The 23,417-nt window shown below is 40.3% G+C and overlaps 1 protein-coding gene across 1 annotated transcript in view; it reads right to left on the reverse strand.

Annotated features, from left to right (window-relative positions):
• Window positions 1-697: 697 nt before the first annotated feature.
• LOC117959793 (atrial natriuretic peptide receptor 2) overlaps window positions 698-23,417 on the reverse strand; it is a 71,732-nt gene continuing 49,012 nt past the window's right edge. Inside the window, exons 12-22 of the mRNA XM_034897069.1 lie at window positions 22,953-23,024; window positions 21,113-21,272; window positions 20,842-20,997; window positions 16,466-16,634; window positions 9,336-9,482; window positions 8,533-8,656; window positions 6,170-6,238; window positions 5,708-5,882; window positions 4,348-4,446; window positions 2,963-3,054; window positions 698-1,236 (exon numbers count right to left, since the gene is read on the reverse strand). Coding sequence (XP_034752960.1) covers window positions 1,174-1,236; window positions 2,963-3,054; window positions 4,348-4,446; window positions 5,708-5,882; window positions 6,170-6,238; window positions 8,533-8,656; window positions 9,336-9,482; window positions 16,466-16,634; window positions 20,842-20,997; window positions 21,113-21,272; window positions 22,953-23,024 — 1,326 coding nt within the window. The 3' untranslated portion in view covers window positions 698-1,173. The remainder of the gene's footprint in view (window positions 1,237-2,962; window positions 3,055-4,347; window positions 4,447-5,707; window positions 5,883-6,169; window positions 6,239-8,532; window positions 8,657-9,335; window positions 9,483-16,465; window positions 16,635-20,841; window positions 20,998-21,112; window positions 21,273-22,952; window positions 23,025-23,417) is intronic.

The following is a 23,417-nucleotide window of genomic DNA, read 5'->3' on the forward strand; positions in this document are numbered from 1 at the left end:
AGTGCAGAGCTGATGTTTAATAGAAGATAAAAATAGAAAATAAAGTCTCCAAGGTGAAGCTTCATTTCTACAGACATTCCCAAAGGTTACACCGAGTAGACTCCCCCTCTCCTGAACTGGCTTCTTCACTTCTACCTTTTAAATGTGAAATCCTAGCAGTACAGCACAAGGTCATTTCTCCATTCTTTCTGGGTTAAAAACATTTGGGTATCGTCAGGAGGATATGGCCTAGATGCATTCAGAGAGCTCACATTTTAATATTAACGCCTAAAAAGAACAGAGTCTTTAGGGATCTTTTCTGCCTTTCACAGTTACCTTCATTTAATATTGAATGTGGTGTTTTCGTTTGCAGGGTGCAAACCATCCCTGTGTCCGGAGCTTAGCACCACCCAAGACGATTGGGATTGGTTTAAAGAAATGCAAACAACCCAGATGTTTTTTTCTCTTATCCCAGAATGTGTGTGTGGAGGAGCCAGACCTACTGTATCTCCACACAGCTGTGTTAAAAAGCTTTTTGCACTTCCTGTCTGTTAGCCAACATCACAGAGTGGCGGTGTAGTCAGTCTGAATCTCATGACATGGCCCATGTCCTAGAATCTGCGGTGTAAGACTACACCCTTTGTGAAAGCAAATATCAATAACTAACCACACTTCCAAAATCATAAATATACTCCCTGGTCCATAAATGGAAAAAGAGTGTTTTACTCAGTTTATTGAACAAAATATCTTACAGTATCTTGGATATACATATATACATATTATCTTGTACTGTGTAACACGGTTTATGAACCCCTGCAGTGACATCAATTGTAAAGCTGTGCCTCCAAACTTCAATGGATGTTTCAAAGATATATTAACGCATCATTGACTTCCAAACACATTATACAAATCTTAATATAGAAAGCACAAAAAATAAGAATTTATCAGTGAAAAGTACTCAGGACAGAAGAATCTTCATACAAAAAAAACTACTTTTACAATTTTCTTTTTGTTGTTGCAGTTCTAGTATGCAGGTAATAAATATACCTGGAATTCCATTTGTTTTAGTCATATAGTGTCCTCTGCACGGAAATCACCAATAAGGACTTATTCTAGAACAAATAAAGTAGTGGCCGGGCCACCGGAGCTTCTGCTGTTGTCTCCACCGCTGCTGCCACATCACCAGCAGGCCTCTCAGATTACATACACATCAGTCTTCTCCCCAAGAAGCCAATATGTTCTCATTTTGCCTTTACCCTGGAACAACACAGGAATCAATAGATTAATCAATGGAGAAGAAGTGGAGGGTGGGCAGGGGCGTGATATCCTCTATTCGGCCGTCCTTTGTTTAAGGGTGACCTGGATGGTTACTGCAGCTCAGCTTCCACCTCCACCTCCACCTCCACCTTTCCCCACACATCAAGCGTTTATGCATAAGCAAAGGGAAATTAAGGGGCGTTGAGAGGAATCATTGCAGTGACAGGCCTTAATTAATGAATGCCTACTGATAACTAAAGAACTGTTACTTGTGGATTTTGGTCTCAAAGTGTCTTTTTTAGATGCAGACACAATAAAATGGGGATTTCATCTATTTCTGACTGCTTGAATTCGTGGTTGAAAACCCATCTGTAGATTTGTGTAACAATATTGAGGAGGTGACGCATCGTGCTATCGAATCAATTGGAATGGTTGACAGGATAATCGTAATCAAATTGAAGCGTGAGAGTGGTCACACTTATTTCAGAATGTAAAAGTACACTGTTTTCAACATTTGTCTCAATCTAAACCCAAATGATTACTCCTCTGATGCAGTTTTTCCCGTGCCTGGTGGCTCGAGTCTTCTTGACGCGCTCTATTTAGGTTTCCCTTTGGCAAAGGATGTGGATATTATCTGGTAGGTTTTGTTTCAGGCGAGCTGAGCCGATACTAGAAGGTGGAGTTAAAACACTGCAGTCCACTGATTGGTCAGAGGGAACTGTCACTGGGACATCCTACACAAACCCGCCATTTAAAAAGCCAAGCTACTGTCAATGGTAGCCACCATTGTTTTATTGACTCAACTGGCAGCACGCAAAATGACACTGTACGCTGCGCCGTATAATAGACGACGTGCAGTTTTTTTGGTTGCCGAGTAAATGATTCAGTGAGTGTCACGTTGAAGACAACGCCACAGCTGTTTCACGCGGCATCACTATGGCGATAAGGTGAGGGGTTATTATCTGCAGTGGAAAACCAAAAGAGAAAAGTACTGGAACCAAAAAGGTGAGTGGAGTGGAGCAGAGCCGTCCCACACCGTGGAATCACTCATCAGCAGAAATGATGACTCTAGTTGATTGTCAGAAAGTGAATCGACTATTAAGCAACATTCAAATACAGTTATTCAATTAACTGTTTGGATAGATTTAGTGTAAACGTAATCTGCTGATATGATGATCTAAATGCTGTTTTAAAGAATTCTTCATGCTGAGGGTCGAGGAGTTGACCTTTCACTACATTTAATCATTTTAGACATTTGTGTGAAATTTTGTCATAATTAGCGTATTCTTTTTTGAGTTATGGTCACAACATGTGTCATGTAAGGTCAGATTGACCTTTCACAACTAAATTGTAATCCCCATCGTGTCCAAATGGAAAACTGAGCCAAATTTAAATAAATCCCCTAGACATAGCATTTATGTAGTCAATATCCACGACGTTCCACTTCTGGGATTGTTCAGGTGCCGCCGGAAAATACACCGGATGTCATTCTTTTCAGATGACCGTTACCTCCCTCTTCCTTAGTGTTGGCGTTCTAACCTCCGGTGGATTTCTGAGGACTATGGTTACCTGCTCCTCAGATCTCTGCAGGGTAAATCCAGACAGATAGCTAGACTATCTGTCCAATCGGCCACAAACACAACGGGGACAGCCTCTCTTAGTGCAATGCTCTCTCTCTGGTGCTTCAACTTGGTCCATCCTTAAAAATCAATGGAAGGCTTCTTACCTTCATTTCTATATCTCCTCGTAACTGGAGATCAAAGTAGCCAAACTCATCCAGCACTTCTTTGGTGGCCGAGGAAACGTGGATCTTTAAGGCTGCAAAACACATCAAAAGGACAACAAATGAAGGACAAATGACAACTCCGACAATAGTTGCATTAGCAGCACTCTGCTTTAGTCTCACACAGCGGATGAGGAAACTGTTCATTCCCCTCAGATGGCAGCTGCTGAAACGCTAACGGTGATGAAAACCAGTATTGTTTTATCCAATAAATGCATACAGTGCAGAGATGTGAGATGAGATTCTTGCCGGTGAAGCTTCAGGCTGCAGGCTTAGCGCTGGCTAAGGGCCCTTAGCTGTAAGTGCTATGAATTATTCACCAGTGGAGGCAGAATACAGGAAGTGACTCAGTATTTAATCAATACATCTGATGACTATCCAACCACAGGTTCACGACACGAGTTCCTGTCACTGCCGGCTCCGAACAGAAATGTCAGCGTAGAAGGTTTTAGAGTCAGCAGGTCAACACGTCTTATATTCAGCTTTGAAATCCTATTTAAACTGAAGAATGTTTCCATCCAGACACATAGCAGACAGAAAGGCAGGAAGGAAATAACAGTTCAAAAAGTTCAAAGAGTACAAGTTTTTTTTTTTAAAGTTTACAGCATCATCCACACAAATTTACACTAATAATAAGTCCCGTTAATCAGAATAGTTATAATCTCTCTTTCTCAGGAAAAACATAATCACCACTACCCCAAATAAGGAAATTTAGAAAGAAACGTTTGTCTTAGCAGATTTGTCTTTAAAATTTATCTTCCACTTATCTATCCTCAATTTATCTTACTATCAGCTCGGATAGAAAAACTTAAAAAAATAAAATATAAAATTCCTTAAAGGAAAAAATAGGAAGACACCTCCGGAAGAGCAACAGGCAGGGCATCCGTCTATTAGGACACAGTAGTACAATTACAACATGGTGAAACTGAGTGACAAATATTTAACACTACATACTGTTAATAAAACACAGCAGAGTGAAGAATATCTCAAAAGAATGAGCTGGAAGTCCTTGTATACACTGAAAAAAAAGCATATAATGAGGACATTGTCCCATCAAGTGGTGTACAACATGTCCCCCACTGTTCAAAATCCAGATTGTGTGGACACATCCAACATAAAATTTGAAAAAATGTATAACAGGCGCCAGGATATCTCAGTTGGTAGAGCGGGCGCCCATATATAGAGGTTTACTCCTCGACTACTGCGGGCGGCCCTTTGCTGCATGTCATCCCCCCCCCCCCCCCCCCCCCCCCTTTCCCCCTTCATGTCTTCAGTTGTCCTGTCAAAAAAATCTGCTTAAACAAGATAAAAAAGTGACAGTGACTCACCCTCTCCGTTGGACTCCATTCGAGATGCCGTGTTGACAGTATCTCCAAACAAACAGTATCTGGGCATTTTCAAACCGACCACGCCGGCACAGACTGGACCTAGAAAACACAAGCTAAATATAGTCACATTTTACAGCAGAGAACCCCCCCCAATGATATCTGGCATGCTGGGAACTGCCGCCATTATCACACACCACGTGTTTTTAAATAGGATGACAGAGGTGTGAGTGAAGTGAAAGTGTGTTTAGAATGCTTTTGGATGACTCTGACGATGCTAAGTACCAGCCTACACACACTGGTCCATTTCTGTTTAATGTCAAGTGTCACAGTGCTGCCGTGAGCCCAATCAGTCTAAATGCTGTCTCAGAAGCCTCTACTAAGTTACATCAGACTAAAGGCTGCAGACAGGTCAAGATAAAACATCCTGGGTGTGTTTGTCCAGTCAGTATGTCAGCATCCAGCAGTGGGAAGTTACAAATCCCAACTTTCCTACATTTGAGCTTGAGTGCCCACTTTACGAGATATAACTATTTGCTCAATTTATTGTAATCAATAGAACAATTTGTCTATAGAATTTATATGTGGACAGTGAACTACTGTATACCTCTTGGTAATGGAAGCCACAACTGAAGAAGCTCACATAAATGTCAAGTAGCCCTGTTAAGACCTCTGAATCACGGCCTGCATCTGTGATTTGTTCAACAATTCCAAAAGGTCTGGTGTGGTGCTCCCATCGGTTGTTGATGGATACAAGGCAGAATTAAGAATGGTATACACAGAAGTTCATTTCCAGGATAATTGCCTAACATTTGTTAACTTTAATGATCGTAAAGATTTGATAGGAATATCTAACGGGCACGTTTAGGGACCAATATGGGGAAATTGCTGTAGACAAAGTACACTTGGCAATACCCTGGTATCAGCAAATTACTTTAACCATATATCCAGCTGGTTTAAACAGTAACTTTATTGTATGAACTGTTAACTTCTTGCAATATTGTATGTGGCGTTTTCTTTTGCAGGGTGCAAATGTTCCACCAAAACAAGTTCCGTCCTGAGACCATAATGCTGAGGTGACTTCCTGAGCTTAGCAAGACGATTGTGATTGGTAAAAAAAAAAAATGCAAACAGACCCAGGGCATTATTTTCAGATCCATGGAGACAAGTCTGGAAATGCGAGACTAAGAATGGGATACTGATCTTCCTGTGCCAGAGCTAAAAATAGCCATACCAATGAAAAATAACAGAAAATAAATGATTGACTCCTCAGCAGGATGAACAGGAGCCACTATGAGAGACTGAATCTGGGGCCGTCCTGGTCACCCCGGCGCACCTGTACACAGTCCCGGGTCAGACCCACCTGTGTGTATACCTATCCTGAGTCTCAGCTGGTCGTTGGGTCTGTGTCGGATCTTGAACGTTTTGACCTGCTCTAACAACGCCAGCGACATCCCAGCAATCTCTCGGGCGTGGAGTTTCCCGTTTCGCACCGGCAGCCCTGACACCACCATGTAGGCGTCCCCGATCGTCTCCACCTGACGAACAAATCACAAGGAGTCAAGTGAGAGAGTCCTAACATAAAACCTAACTCATATATTTCTGCTGTTGTCTTCCCAGGATGCCTATAAAGGCCTTGAAGGTATCGATAGGTAGACCACTGTTGGTGTTTGAGGTTACTCAAGCATTCACGCTCTAAAATGCATGTGCTCAAACATTTGAGTTGCGTTTAAACAAAAGTCAAGTTAAGATTGGAAACAAATACGCCCCATTCTTGCATTAACTACCATAATTGTGGTTTTTCCCACTGATCCTCATGACTTACCTTGTATACGTCAAAGTTATCGATGATGGCATCAAAACAGGTGTACAGATCATTGAGCAATGTGACAACCTGCAGAGAGAGAGATTTACAGGAGACATATGACAATGTGATATCAATGAAAAAGAAACATTACAAGAAGGAGATAAGTACTGGAAATGTTTAGCTTAGAGCCTGTTAACATTCAACATTTAACAGTGTCTTCGTTTGTCTAAAGGCTGACAGATTGGGAGGCCAGTGTGTCTGCAAAACCTCCCGGTCTCCCACATTATCTGTGCTTGTCTGCCGGTGGCCAGCTGCCCGCTGAGGCTCACTGACAAACACATTTACAGGATCAAAATTCAAATCCACAGATGGAATTTTACAAACACAATCTGCATGAAATTTAACAAATTGTGTGGCGTAATAGTTGTAATGTACCAGTGATGTCAGAGAGGTTGGCGGTTTCTTCAAAGACAAATGCATTATTTAGTCGTCATTTTCGATGTTCTGTTTTATGATGGGGTCTGGACTTTAAAAAACAACAACCATGCTGTCTCTTTATCTACTCAGGACATTTTGTGCTGTACTTTAAGAGAATAAGAACATCTAAACTGTGATGGACTGGGGTCTAAATTGTTGACTTCAGATTGTTCAGTTCAGACTGAACTCTTAAAGGCACACTCTACAATCTAAATGTGGACTAAAAAGCTGACCTGTCACCAAATTCAAAACACAGGAAGAGACCCTGCTGTCGCTCAGATGATTGACAGATCTCTTAATATAGTGCCTAAAAAACAACAAAACAAGTTTTTGGAATGCTGTTAAAGATCTGTTTAGATCACTAACGTAAAAGCGTAAAGCTGGCCCATATTTATTTTATTGTGACAATTTACGTAATTGAACAAAACTTAGATTTTTATATAGTATTTTTACTTTCAAATATGCAAAACTGGCACTCAAACACCAGAATTAAAATTCAATTTCTAGGGCTGTCCTGGACTTAGTCGACTCTAACACTCACATGATCTCGTCGTTAATCTAATCGATTAGTTGAGTGGCCGTTAAGACTAGAAAAGTGCAATATAAATAAAGTCCATTTACCACCTGTAAAACTGATTTTCTACACAAAGAATCACGCAAAAGCGCCACTTTAAATCTTGTGTTTACCAGAGATGTGCTCATAAGTTTCTTGGAAATAAGTCATTCAACGTGAAAAATATTAAAAAGTACTAATCGACTAAATCTTAGTCGACCTATCTATTTCTGGGGGCAGAGAACTACTTTATGATTGTCTCATGATAAAAGCTGCTTATATCTTTCAGCTGTATTCAGTATATCATACACAGCTACATCTTCCAGGGTAAAGAAGCCATCTGACTTCTGCATTTACTCTCTAACCTGCACTTTCTGACCGGCTTTGGATACCGGTGAATTCCTTCACATGTTCCCAAACATCATCACACTAATGCAATGACTTGAAAATGGCTGTTGGCCCCTTCAGTTACAGGTCAATTATTTTTATAGTTTATTATTTGATTGACTGACTGGCTGACACTGAGACCAAGGGCCACATCTCTGGAAGGTATTCTTGGGGTTGGAGGTATGTGAGCTTGTATTTGGCCTGACAAAAAAAACTGCAGACAGTATTGGGGGCTAAAAAAAAAGTGCCATCACCAGCTCTGTATGATTTTTGGTTTGATGAAAACAATTAGTCTACATTGTATTTGATATTCTATATTGGAAGGGCAGTAAAGGATAGTGGACTTTTACAAAATAAGAATCATAATAGGGTGATCTTCATAGAATTTCAAATAATTTGTTGGACTGCCATTATTAAAAAAACAGTATAACCAAGTATCATTTTGTATTGTTTAAATACATCTAGATTAGATTTGGAGAATTTTAAAACTAAAAGAGAATATGACCGTTCTTGAGGGGATCCCACTCCATCTGAAGGTGTCAGATTGTCAATCAACACTTCGGACCCTCCGCCTGGATGTGACATCATAATAATGTATTTGCTCTAGTAACCTCCCTTTGGTATTCAAGTGAGAGGGAGATATGTGATTTTACAATGTGACTCAACTCTGCGTCAAAACACTCTTCCATCTAGCAACTTTACTATTTTGAGTTCCAGCACCTGTGTGGGAACACGCACTGTGGAAACTATGAGGCACACTGTACTGTGACCTGACACTAAGCACTTTGATGTATGAACAGATAAATTCACTCTGACTGTGATCCCAAACAGTGATTTATTTATTTTTTCCTTTAAGCTTCCGGATTACCTTTGCAGATGTGGAGAAAAGTCCAAAAACGTACACAGATAGACGGACAGAAGCAGTGAGCCGCAGAGTGGGAATCTGCAGTGACATGCTGTGTACCTGTAGCGGTGTACTCTCTGCAGACATGGAAGTAAAGCCCACAATGTCACTGAAGTAAATCGTGACGCTGTCGAACGCTTCCGCCTGCACCGTCTCCCCTCGTTTTAGCTGCTCTGCTACTGAACTGCATGCAGAGAAAAAGAGGCATGAGGTCAAAATGTTCACAATAATCAAATGACAAACAACTACAGGCTCTTAGAGTGGTTAATTTGTTAAAATCTTCCTTGAAGATTGACCTCTCCAGAACACAGCTACAAAATGCCAGGCAGGATCAATTATAACTGCATGTCAATTCTTCTTTGCTTAGTCTGCTGATGCTAATTTTCTCTTACTCTAGTAATACCAGGGGAAAAAGCACTGTGGCAGAAGTCAGCTAGTGCGCTGAGAAATGATATCTGTCCTTTCTCCCAGGCTCTTCTCTGTTTGACTTTGAAGGAGGGAAGATTTTTCAGCAGGAAAAGAGGATAAATTGATTCGAAAGATGGGATTTGCTACTGCGGTGTTATCCAAACGCCTAAACCCGCTATCATCCGCTATACCCGCTTCTGTCTCCCTTAATGAGCAGTTGCCTGTCAGCTCTCTCTGCTTCCTTTCATCTACCATGAAATCGCACCACGGGGAAATGTGTATCTGTTATTACAACGGGGTGTTGGGAGAGATTTTGAGTCTTTAATTAATACAGGGATTTATCACAATTGACAATGTCACTGAGCCAAGCTGCTCGTCCTATTTGATAGATTCAAGTTAATTGGGGTTTTTAAGCTTTTGGGCGGAAGGACTAACTTGTGAATGTTTGCTCTTACTGTGGTAAAATTTGATAGAGGAGGTTTTCGGCTTTCCTTTTCTCCTCCAGGTAGGCTTGTGTTCGCTCCTCCACCAGGTTCTCCAGGTTATTGGCGTACTGCTCCATCCTGGACAGCAGGTTGTTAAGAATACTGGTGCTGCCTTCCCTTTAGAATACACAAACACACACACACAGTAGAATTAGGTGATTTCTACACAAACCCCTGGTCAGTGATGAGCTCAGGTCCTAAAACACTACTACTGCACTTCTGCAGACCCAAATGGAATATGCCATTTTAGAGTTTTCAGCAGTGATCCAGAATTAAAATCTGTGGGATGTTTTGCTTGGGCTTGAGATGTGTAAACATTCTGAGTTTTATTAAATTGTATTTAAAAAATTGTTTAAAATCCGCAGAATGTTCTGTTTACAGATCTGTCTAATTGCAATTTTATAATAATTATTAGACATAATAAAACTACTGAAGTAAACATCGGGTTGGAATAAACCAGAATTATCCCCTACAAAAGTACTCCACCAATTTAGCATTGCACTTTTTATTTAAGGTAATCAATGCAGCAAGACTAGATAGCACCTCACACATTCTACCTACTTGTCAAAACCTGCCACCTATATTACCCACAATGCAACTTGACCACTGAGAGTCTGAGATTTGGGTGTTTTATGCTAGTAGTGGCTAATGTAGCTTCAATCACTTCTTTTTAACTTGTCTCTCCGAGATTTGTTTCACTTTTAAACTTGTCTTTAGACAACGATGACTCAAATTACATCACTTTTTATAAGAAGTTACATAGCTCCCACTGCGGCCATACAAATCTTTAAATACGTTTTTCACATGTACAGTAGTTCATATTTATTACTCATTATACATTAAAGGATTGCACATTGAAATGTGGTAGTAAGACCCACCGTGCTATTCACAGGATTTAAGATATTTCAATTAATAAAGAATATAAACAATAAAAAAGAATCAAATCTCAATAAATAAAACACAGTTATTGGTTCTATACTCCCTTATGTTTATCATGTGGATTGTAATGGCTTTGGGAATCAGTTCAGGGAGAACAATCCATATTTTTACCATATTTTTTAATATTTGGATTAGAAATGCGTAATGTATAAAAAGAAAATACAAACTTCATTGTCAATTAGCAAGGTAACAAAACTAGTGTAATTGTCAAACCTTCTAAATGTCTAAAGAGGCCAGATCCAAGGGTTGACCCTTGTGGAACCCCTTGGCCCCAAATGTAAAACTACTTATGTTGGCGTTCAACTGATGGAATCAGCACACTTGAGAGATGGGGGGAGGGTTCCAGTCAGTACGGAAGTGTTATTAAAATTCAATATACAGTATGAAAAACAAGGAATGATCCAGATCTGTGGTATTTAATGGCTATTCCAGGGAGCAATGCAGTTCCATAAAGTTGAGATATCTCCAAGCCAAACTCCAAAGATTGTACCCAAGATGTAACTAACAGCATGTTTTATTTGACCTTCCCTGCATTGGTAAATGCCCAGTTTGTAATGCAGCTCTCTGTTAAAGTGGTCATATTATGTCCATTTTCAGGTTCATAATTGTATTTAGAGGGTATATCAGAATAGATTTATGTGGTTTAATTTTCAGAAAACCATATATTTGTACAGAACAACCCGAACCAGCTTCACAACCTAGCCTGGAGCAAGACTTTTCAGAGTGGTAAGTTATTGAAATGTTAACAAATGAATCTTTCATACGTAAGGGGCTTTGGGCTTATTCACTTTGTAAACACATAACGTTCACAAAAAAGATACATAACACAATAAACTTAAGGGGAAAAGCCAAAGAGCATAACATGAGCACAAAAATGTAGCCTCCAAACCCAAACTGAGATACAGGGATGATACGATCAGTATTACTTTCTCAGACAAATCTCCTCCAGACCCAGAGAGACAGAGACATCCTACAACAACTGTTTTCACAGGCTGAGTAACACTAACCATGACAAGTAAACTGGCCTTTATGTGTAAAATTTGTGGAGTTCAGAGATTAAATGCTAGTGTTGTTGTTTGAGGTAAAAATCAAATCCTCAAAAGGCCTCAGAGAGTCCCTGAATGCTGTTGCTGTCTCTCCTCCAACCACCTGTGACCATTGGCAACCACAAAAACAAACAATCTTTCTGTGTAGGTTAAGCTAAAAAAAACACCAGCAGAAACATATTACTGTTCCACTACGACTTTGTTAATACATCCAGCAATGAGATACTATGAATGGTAAATGTAAATGTTTATGTCCAGTTTCTCTGATATATGACGACACAGCAGACGGAGGGAAAACAGACCCTCTGTGAAATGTCTCTATATACGTCTCTACTGCTGCAATTGTAGCACTTCACATTTATTTTATAATTACATAATACATGTATTGTATAACGTGTCTGTCTCAGGAGGCTCCTACATTCATATGCTTATGCAAAAACACATGCATGGACAAGGATTTACTCCAACAAGAGCAAGAAGGTGAGTCATCCACACCACGGTGGAGCACTGATGCCTCGCCTGGCATCCTGCCATGCTTCTTGTGGGTCACAGATCCTACACACACCCACATGCTGTTTAAGTTTAAAGAACAAAACATCAGAGGGAGACATGAAAGACAGTGATGACTATCAACGCACAGACATCCATATGTCCCCACCATTCATCCACCGTAATAGCAACGGTGAACACCCGAGAAATGTCGATATTCTGAGCATTGCTGATGCTGAAGAGATGAGAAGCCAGAAAATAATAATTTCAGCAAGTGATTTAATCCTAAATCCTACATTTTTAGTGTCAGTACCGCCATCATATATAAATTATATATATATAATTATATTATATATATATATATATATATATATATATAAATTTTCCAGTCTCTTCAAAGCCAGCACATTCCTTTGACAAAAAAGTCATTTTCCTTCCCAAAACACAGTAGTTGCTGGTCTACTGCTACCTTAATCGTTTACTTCACTGGTGTTATTGTGTGACTTTGGTGTTTGAAAGGGTTGGTTTCAGAGATTCACCAAAGTCACACAGCAAATCAAACAATCTAACCGATCGAGGCAGCCGGAAACCAACAACGCTAATGTTCTGCGAGGTAAAATGACTGCTATATCTATGATTGTTTGATTGCTAACGTTAGCTCCAAACGCCATTCCAGTGACAGCCTTTGTTGTGTTTGATGCTAACTTGTAACCAGCAGTGAACAACTTGCCTTTTGAAGGATACGTTGTTGTATAAATACTTGTACTGTTAAGTATAGTGTGAGAACTGGTTTTCATGAATTTCTCAGCTTATCATAATCTGTAAAAAAATCGTTTTGCTCCAGCACCTTGAGTGAAATCTGTGTGTGTGTGTTTGAGACCCAACCTGCTCCTTCCCTAAACAACTTCCTGGTGGATTTATTTGTTATATTTATTAAAATCTGGCCTTTGTCTCAAATGACAAGAACATGTTCAATTAGCCTCTGTTCATTGTTGACTAACCAAACTTAATTGTTTTCTGAAAATACATGTCTTTCCTACTAACCCATGTCCAAATAACAATATAATACACTATTTTGTTCAGAAAAGGCATAAACCAACCATAGGGGTACACTCTGTAATACTGGTCAATTCTTTTCTACACTACATCTGGAGCAAAGCTTTATTGTCATTTAGTTGCTCAAATGCTCAGCACTAGTACGTACTGTAGCAGTGATAATTGCAGTGGATTGGTTTTTGTATTAGTTCTAACACTGCTATTATGAGGAATCCCCATATGTCATTCTGTTTTCTTTAGATTAGATCATATGACATCAAGGGGAATGGCTATACTTACAAATCCTGGGGGTAGTGACAGTTTCTGTTTATATATATCAACAAATAACCCAAAATTATTGTCTTGATAATTTCATACATAAGACTTTTTTTTCTGTCCCTGACTCTGCGTTGACTCAGACACAAACCTCTTTGGACTCGGTCTTGACTTGATCTTGACTAGTCCTGGTAATGGACTTGTCTTGGACTTGACAAAGGTGGTCTCGACTACAGCCCTGACCACATGCATATTAAATCTGATTGATCATGCACCATCGGATGGCATTTCACATGGGGATGACCCTACAACCTGAGAAATTATTTGTGCTAAGCTGTAACGTAGTTATGAAGTTTTTAGGGCGTCATGGCTGTCCCCAGCTAGTCAGCATGTTCATCCATCACTGCGTATTTTGATGCAAATGTAGAGGGCTGTGCAGTCTTGGCTCTCTGGGTGCTTTCTTGTTTACAAAGCGGCTAAACTTTCAGACAAACAAATTCATTTTCCTGAAATCTGTGGAATGATGTGCCAGGTTTTTCAGAAAAACACAGTTGAGAAAAACATGAAATGCATGTAAGAAAAACGACTCTTTAATTTCTGAACACAAAGTGAAATAAATATAAGCACAGTGAGTGACTTGATGTGCACGGGGAAAAGTCAGCCATTCATGGCAAGCAAAGTGTCAGCTCCCTTTGTGGGTTAAACCGAACCGTTTAGTGCTGAACACCCCTCTTGTGCTGCACCCTTCAAGCTTAAACACACACACACACACACACACATACACACCAAAAATAACAGCCCATCCATCACGTCATGTCAACAACATACATTTAGCTAATGAAAATAACCGGCAAACAGAGCATTAACGCACAGGCCTCAGAGGCAAAGAGCTTCATACACACAAGGAGGTGCTTTACACACGGCTGTCAAGAGCAGCCTTGAGTGCTTCTGAGGATGTCAATCATAAGAGCGCTCTGCTCCAAGCCACCACAAATGGAAAGCTATACATCACTGGGCTTATCCTACATTGACTTCCAGAGCTAACAGAGAAGAGGTCAGGCTGAGAGGAATTACCCACCAACCAAACAGTACTGTTTATAGGGTACCTTCCAAAACATCTGCTTTTAGATTTCAACGCCATCAAATCAACACGTGATGTGTACAGCGGTCATTCGATCTTGAAGGAGAGTCTAAAGGAGAGTCAAGTTTTCGCCCAAAAAATGGACACATAATTCTTTTCTTTAAAAAGCAATGAGCAGTATCACTGTCTGCGGTACGCAGATCGAGGAGTGGCTCAACGTGGGTGGAGCTACGTTTTGACTCCGCACACGTGCCCAATAGCAACCGGAAGAGGAAGAATGTGTGTCTGACGAAAAACACAGGACTTTCAACCCGGAGACCGGGGCTTGTTTACCACGAGTCACATTTGCTTTCCCCGTTCTTCTTTAGCTTAAGCCAACCGCCCGTTGTTGTCTCGCGTCCCTCAGAGACCAGTACTTGTTTCCTGCGAGTCATGTTTGCTTAGAGGTGCTGATTTATTATTATTATGCAGAAGACTTGAAAAAAGCTACTGAGACCTTAAACTTATTATGAAAAGGTTTACTGAGGTAGTACTAAAATAAGTATTTTGAGCATAGACTTTTACAGAACTTGACTTGTTTTTGCAACCAGTAGAGTTGCCACCCGTTGGATATTAGATAGAATGCAGGTTGAAGGTACTTCTGCATTTGCTTCAGTTTTCATGCCAAGAAGCTTCAACCAGTTTTTTTTTTACAGTTAATCTATAACTATACATCTGTGCCGCAGTAGATAGCAGACAGATTTAGAGATAGAACAGGAGGCCACAGGAACTGTGATTGGTCAGCTTGGGCCGCTTGTGTCTTGCCCTACAAGTTTCTAGAAATTGTTGATTGTTGACTTTTTTCCTTTTCAAAAACACGCATTAAGCAAAGCCATCCCCACTGCACACCTCCGGCTCACAGTGATTGATCCTCTCTTTCATGGTGAATGGCAGAATGTCAACATGATTGCTTTGGATATTGATTGCACGGCAATGGAGTGGTGTCCTATTCAGCAGTGAGACGAGGTAAACCGCCACCGCTCAACATCACAAAGTGAACTGAGGAATGCCAGCACAATAACTGTAAATACAGTTATTATAGCACAGCATGGACTGCTCATGTGCTAATAAGCAAGCTACTTAATGACATGACCAAGTTAGAAGCAGAAAGCTCCAAGTTGCCATTCCGTGTAATTGACCGTGACCAGTGTTTTGATCTGCATGTCACAACTCACGAGACAGGAAGGTCGACTGCATCTGGCAGAACATTACGACCTTGGAGCTGAACAAATAATCCCTTTTTTCACCTTGCATGTGGAAATGTATGCATTGCAATGGCACACATATATTATATATTTCTGTACCTGCCTGTTTCAACTATAAGGTGCTATAACCCTAGATATAAACCCAAGATCCCATGTTTATAATGGCTGCATTGGTACATCAAATTTAAATATTCCAGATGTCTTTTTGCACAATTTTACACACATTTCCTCACATGTACATATGACCGACCAAAGCACATTGCAATTATTTGGGGGGAGGGGGAATAGTGACCGTATCTCATAATTATGGCTTACTTGTTTACTTTACATAAACACAAGAAAAGATCTCACAGTTATGAGAAAATCATTTTAATTATTATATTGTTTTCTTGTAATTTGGGACCTGTTGTTATTATTTTGAGATCTAATTTTATAATATGATACATTTCCTTAAAATAATAATTCTTATAATTGCAAAATAATGCCTCAATTTTCTGTATTTTTACTCAAGTAGTACAGGACTTCTTCATGATGGTATTTTGGGTTGTTTTAATTATCATATCTGTATATACTGTATGTACTATTTTATACTTTCTCTTTTACAAGCCTCTTGTTGATTATCAAAAAAGTGCAATCAATTCTTTTCTTTCCGTGTGTGTTCTGTGGTGTTTCATACAGTAAGTCTTTCTGACAGAGCTGCCCTAGTCCAGGAAAAACATCCTTGCCTCCCTCCCTTCCTCAACATACAACTCTGGACCAAAAACGAATATGAGTGATTCATGTGATCATAGAAAACAATACCAGAGACATGGACTCACACACCCCAATTTCTAACACACACACAAAAACACACACAGATGGAAATGCAGTGAAGAGCACTTCCTGTCAGGAATTACATACAGCCTTTTATCTACATGAATTCTGAGTGCTTTTTTTTCTTTAAGGAAAAGCACAATGAGACTGGGTAGTGTAAAGATGTGAAGGTCTCACTTGTTGAGTTTGGCCACGTAGATCTTGATGTGGCCGAAGTCGGGCCTCTCTGCGGGGTCCTCGGCCCAGCAGACCTCCATCAGGATGGTCAGCTCCTCTGAGTGGCATTTGTTGTCTGTCGTCGGACGAAAGTACGGCTTCTGACCGTTCCTCACCTTCTGTACGATTTCTACGGCCGAGAGGACAGAGAGAGTGGTTTGTCCGGGGCAGGCTGCACTCACTATGGGACTCATTTTACACTTCATTCAGGTTGTGTAAAATATGTGTCCGTTGTGACGGCTTTTGTGTGCAACTATGATTTATTTTTATTTTATTTGCTGAGCTGCCAGCCAGATATCCTGGAAATATCCTGGAAAAAGGTTTTTAGTCAACACAGTTAAATGTCAGCCAACGCAAAGGATGTACGCCCTAAATGTAAAACAAATTGTTCATACAACCTTAAATGAAAATGTTATGTTTGAATTTAAGCAGGCATGACATGGTGCTATTTGGATGCTTTTATATAGTGGTCCCATAATACTGTATCTGAAGTCTCTTTCCCAAAATTCAGCCTTGGTGCAGAATTACCACTTGGCACTTTGCTCATTTGAAAGCCATCATGTCTCTTTCTCATGGGTGGGTCAAATTATCTGGGCAGGCAAAGCAGAGAAAGGGAAAGCAGAGAAACATTGCTCCTCATGACCTCATAAGGAGCAAGATTCAAGATTGGCCCATCTGAGCTTTCATTTTCTCACAGGATCTGTTTACACCTATCGCCATTTCTAGCCACTGGGGGACCATGGGACCATGAGTTCCTATTACTCATAAGTGACATTTTCATGTAATGGGACCTTTAGGATAATAGTGCTGATACACTGGGTGGGAAACATATTGAAAAACAGAGCTTGGCCCACCTGCTTCTCGTCAGAGTTGTCAGATTTATCTATCATATAATCAAGAATATAATAAATGTCTCTCTTGGTTTTGCTGTAATAGTTTTAGATAGCTGGGGACTTCTTTTGATACACTGAGCTCCTCTCTCCTCTATCTTTCTATCTTTTCATGTATGTGCATCCATGTCCCAGAAATGATAGTTACTAACCTAGCTCTGGGGAGTCATTCCCCGGAGTCCTTATGTTCTTTTATCCCCAGCATGTTCCCTTGGATCAGGGAGGCTCCAAAATCAGGGTAGCAGCTGTCGCCATGGTCCCGCTCCACGTTCTGTGATGCCATGTTCTACTGCTACACTGCAGTGCCCTGCTACGTACTGCTGTGCCTTGTAATGCTGCACAGCGTCCTGCCATGCCATGAACTACTACAAAGAACTGCTAGCAACTACTATTTCTTTCTATTTTTGTTATTTCCACTCTTCATTCTAACCCCAACCGGTCGTCAGACACCGCCTACCAAGAGCCTGGGTCTGACCGAGGTTTCTGCCTTAAAGGAAGTTTTTCCTCGCCACTGTTGCACTGTTGCTTGCTCTGGAGGAGACTACTAGAACTGTTGGGTCCTTGTAAATTATGGAGTGTGGTCTATCTGTAAAGTGTCTTGAGATAACTCTTGTTATGAATTGATACTATAAATAAAATTGAATTGAATTGAAAGCTTGTATTTATCTAGGAACTTTTTACTGGTCTCATGCATTGCTGTAGCAGTCTTACTCAATTTTCTGTATGGGAGTTCATTACAGGTTTTTTAACTGCAGTAGTAGATGCTTTCAAAGCCCGATTACTATTTTCATTAATATTGACATTCTTTCTAGATTTCTGTAAATGTGCTATTTCTGCAGGATGAGCCTTAATATGTACCGTATTTCTCATTGATGCATTAATCATGTCATTTAAAAAGTTTGAAAGAGACATATTTTCCAAAATGTTTTCTCCAACACCCTCTCCTTTCTGTTATTAGCATCATCATGAAAGTTGTTTTTAAACAGTTCTGGTTTTAGCCGACACTAGAGAACAGGTGTAGGGTTTTGCTGCCCTCAGCCTGTTAATGGATTAGTATCAGGGCACTTGTACAATCAGCATCGAGTGTGACTGTGAATTAAAAAGGCTAATCAAAGTCCTCACACGGAGGAAGCGCCCCGGGAGGGTTTCACACATCCACATCCACTTTGGATGCGTAAAAGTCGAACTCCTGATCTTGAATTGCTTTCGAAGTTAAAGTTTTTCCTGCTGTCACTAAGCAGAAACAGCGGTGGAGGTAAGCAGATGCTGGTGAAGAAACCGGTCAAACCGTAACATGTGTGCAGGAAGCTGGAGAGCCAAAGTGTCAGCAGTGATTAAACTCAGATTTACTTTCTTAGTCTTAATAAACTAAAGACGATAACAATAATGGGTTAGAGCATTCCAGTAAGAGAAAAGCTACTGCAAAGCAAAAGATCTCTCAGGACGGCTGTTGTCCAAATATAACATTTTCACAAGAATTATGTCATATGCACTAAACCCATTAGGCTGTTTCTTTCCTTTTGTTGATGCTTCTGAGGCTAGACATCCATTTTAATTTGTGTACCTCAGCCATTTGAAGCCTCATATTAGCTTTGCTTAACTTAATTTAAGTTCATTTCTTTCACAGAAATATTAGTGTGGATTTTGTCCCCCATCACTTAGATTGAAACTGCTTTAGGATGTGATGTCTTGGCAGCCATGGAGAAGGGAATAATTAAATCAGCTGACAGGGCTTTTAGTCTTGTTTTAATTTGAAAAATGTCAACCTAACCTTTAAGGGATTCTTGGGAAAAATACCATAGACTGTATAAAATATGGACATAATCTTCGTGATGTCACCCATAGGTTTCTACAGAGCCAAAATAAAGCTCAACGTGGGGGAATCATGCTGTTGCCATCTTGACAGTGCCTGATGTTAGGTAATCCGAAAATTTGCAAAGAGGAGGAGTGCTGATGGAGCAGAGGCAGGCCAAATGAAGCCCACAGTCCATACAAAACAGAACAACCTTAAATATGCAAAATTAAACCTAAACAGGTGAGTTATAAAAAGAAATATTACCGTATAGGTGAAGGGGGGAATTCCAAACCCGTTTTTGTTGTACCAGGCTGTAAACATGTAACATCTAACATGTGTGACTGTATTATACAGTCAATGTATGGAGCCAGCCTCAGGTGGCCATTTGATGAACTGCAGGTTTTAGCACTTTTGCACTGGCTTTATTTATTGGGACCGGAGGTTGCCACTCTACTCCCCAGTTTTTTTGCTTTTTTTGTAACCCCAAAATCCCTAAGAAGTAAGCTGATGATAGACCAGCAGCACGTGATTTATGTTAGTGTGAATGTTGGAAGTAGTGTTTGCCTTCTGTAGAGACATTGTTTTCTGTCTCAAACCGGTGACGGGGTTGTTTTTGTATGCCCCCAGGGGATCAACATTTTTTCTCTTGCTTTTCTCTTTGCTCATTTTACTCTTACAAAAAAATGTAATTATTCTTTTGAAACATTACATAGTTCAGTTACATTACATGGTGAGATGTGTTGGTTTTTGTGACTCCACCTGCCTCTGACATCTGGCCAACATGTGTTCGTTTGTGTATGTAGCGGCGGTCTGCGATATAGTAGTCTGACCTTACCAAAGTCCCTTTTGAAATGTCAGTGAAAAGCCAATGAATGAAGTGAACTTTCATCTGTTCTGTCTATAGAAACAATTTACAGACTAGTGTCTTACAAAGAAGCTTCATAATGTTACATAGAGACATGGTTTTGTTTATGAATTACTGACAAATAAAATACATGTTTGCGCTGATTTATCCGTTCCCTTGACTTTTCTTTGTTTCCTTGTCTTAGGGTTGTGACACACCAACCTGACATGCTCGGTCAGAAGGCGGGCACGGCCGGCAGTCAGACTCAAATGACCAATCTGATTGGTGGAGTGCTAACCCGGAAACGAGGAGTGGGATGAGCGGAATTAGAGTCTCTCAAAATCTGACAAAAACGTTTTAAACTGACCTTTGTTGATCTGAAATCAATACAGATTCAGCAACTGCATGGCCTATTTCTCGCATAAAATGTTTTCAGAAACATATTTTGGTGAGTAAAATATAGTAAAATATGAGATTGTATTCTGAAAGAGCCGCCACAACAGTCAGCCTTGAATTTCTGGAGAAACCAAAACCACGTGACAAATTTGTCCAATCAGCTGATGGTTTTAATTTTTTGAGCGACAACACAGATTTGCGCTGCTGCTGTTATGGCAACGGATTACGTCTCGTCGGTGTGTTGAGTCGTTTTTTAACCATCTCAGGCAGACTGATCAGTCCAATTGCCTTTTCTGCCGAGGGTCAGCCGTCTGGTTGGTTGGTGTGTCATTGGCTTTACATTTAGCTTTACTACATGCTTACTTGATCCCGATGGACCTCCCTAAGGCCTATAAAAGACAGCTGTGTTTACCTTTGGGGCTGAGGTCCATGCCATCCACATAGAAAGGCCCATTCCTCAGAGCTATTTCCTGCAGTATGATGCCAAAACTGTACACATCACCCTTGGGAGTCCCTTGAGGAGGGTGGCGGTCGTATATGAGCAGCTCAGGAGCCGTCCACATCTTCTCTGAGAAAACCAAGGAACAGAACCACTCATAAAATGTCTGTAATACAACAGGAGCTGTTGTTTTTGTGAATGAAAAGGATTCGGTGCTGTGAGCGAAGAAATGAACTTTACTTACTTGCATAGAGTGCGTGCGAGTCATCGTTTTCACAGGATGAGCGGAAGCTGGCCAAGCCATAATCCGTGATTTTCAAAACAAATCTACTGTCCACCACACAATTAGATGACTTCAAATTTCCATGGCAGCCAATGTAACTGTTGTGGAGATAGTTCATTCCCTGATGGAGAGAAGCATTAAGTCAAGCATTAAGGGGAGTTCTCTCTCTCCTCCCCCCCCTCCCTCTTCATACATGAAAACACAAAGAATCCAGACATATGGAAATAATACGCTCTGACAAGTGGATACATGCTAAAGGTTTTCAAAAGAGGCTGTGATTCAAGGACGGCACAGGGGAATATCTGTGAAATGACTGTTAATAACTTTGGAAAAAGGACAGCGGTAACTAAATGTACTTGTACGTGTTAAATATTTAGTGGAAATGTTGAGTCAAACGTCCCTCAGAGCTACACCAGCACCTCTGTAAAGCGCTGCTATCTATGTGGAGAAATGTAGCTGGAGCGCTTTTTCATGCATGTAGTTCAATATCCAATCAATCCAGGTGACCGCTAACAAAAAGCCTCTTTGTTAGGACAGATTAAAGAATAATCTTCTAAAGTAAATCCATGATTAATTTTGATTACACTGGAAAGAACATGTTCATGCAAAGTTTATGAGTATGTTTCTGTCCTACTTTACACTATACAAAAGCAACATTTACTGTTGTTTCATACACTCCACTGTGCCAAAAATACTTTTTTATGTGCACGTTGATCCCTCTCACTCTCTCTTACTGCCTCAGTGACACTTTCACAAACTGTCCATTTGTAACCATGGCAACTGTACATTTTTTACAAGTCCTAAACACACAAAGCATTGAATTAACATTGATAAGTGACCACATTTTGATCACAACTGATATTTCCATCCAACTAAATAGCATTCTCAATAAGGTTCCAAGGGACGTATCTCCTCTGAGGTTACGCTTGTTTCAACGCATCCTTGTAGGCCTACCAGCAAGAGACACACGTAAAACAGACACCATTTTAAACACGTAGTTAACATTGTGAATTGAAACAAAACTAATTGGTAGGTTTAGTAACCAACTTAACTTAAGTTACATTAGTAAGTTATTGTAAGTATGTCCATTAGGCTCCGGGACGTACATTAAAGCTTTAGTGCATAACATTTTGAAATGAATGAACGTCTGTACCATCCAAGCAGTTGCCAAATGAGTTGCTACAAAGCTGATAAAGACATTCAGCTCCACACCACTATCTCTGTATTTCTCAGCTTGACTATGTTCAGAAGATTGTGGCGTCCGATGACTTTCCCACACAGAAACTCGACTGAAGATAATTTCCTCTCCTGAAGAGTCCATCATGTTTTTGTAATCTCCTCTGTGCTCTTTGGCTAATAGAAAATGGGTGGGGGGTGCGGTCATGAAAGGCTTGTATTATGTGGACGCGCCAACAGTTCTTTTGCCATTACTTAGGATTTCTCATGGGGGCGACAGAAACTACACACTATCGTTTAAAAGTATGTTGCGTAAGTAAATAAGTCAACATTGGCATTTGGTTTGACTCCTAAGTCAAAGTCCTGTGATTGTTGGGCCATCCATCCATTCCACTTCTTCCCTTAACTGACTCTGAATGTGGACTTTGACTAGACATGATTTGTGATAGGTCAAAAACAAACGTAATCCAGGAGAAGATATGTTCCCTTAAGATAATTGTAAGAAAACTGAGAACACAGTTTAGTTGTACGGGAGTGTTGTTTTTAGGAGACAGGGCTGCAATCGACTGTCCTGACGTTGACTTCAGTTTGTTGTTACATAGCTTTCAGTCTGAGCGCCTCGTACCTTCACTATGTCATTGATCAGCGAGTAGCGGAACATCCAGTCCAGGTTGATGCTCTCATTCTCCAAAATGTCCTGGAAAAACAAAAACAAATCAAAAATGGAGCAGAGATTATTACCAGACAGTTTCTGCTTTATCGTTTACATTTCCAAGAGCCTCTCACCACCTATAGTCCAGATAACATACACTCCGTTTCATCCTCAGGGTCACACATTTAGCCACATCTGTTGCAGCTAGCTGCCTTTTGATTTCAATTCAAATAACTTTATTTTTCCCACATAAAAAGACAATTAACAGATACGGCCTAAATGTGAATAAATAGATTAACAAATAAATAATACATTGGGTTTTGCTGTGCATTCTAACGTGCTGGAGATCAGTAATATGAGACAATCCATCCATCCATCCATCCATCTTCGACCGCTTATCCGGTATCGGGTCGCGGGGGCAGCAGCTCCAGCAGGGGA

Source organism: Etheostoma cragini, chromosome 16 (genome assembly GCF_013103735.1).
Source record: "Etheostoma cragini isolate CJK2018 chromosome 16, CSU_Ecrag_1.0, whole genome shotgun sequence".
In the NCBI taxonomy this organism is placed as follows: Eukaryota; Metazoa; Chordata; class Actinopteri; order Perciformes; family Percidae; genus Etheostoma; species Etheostoma cragini.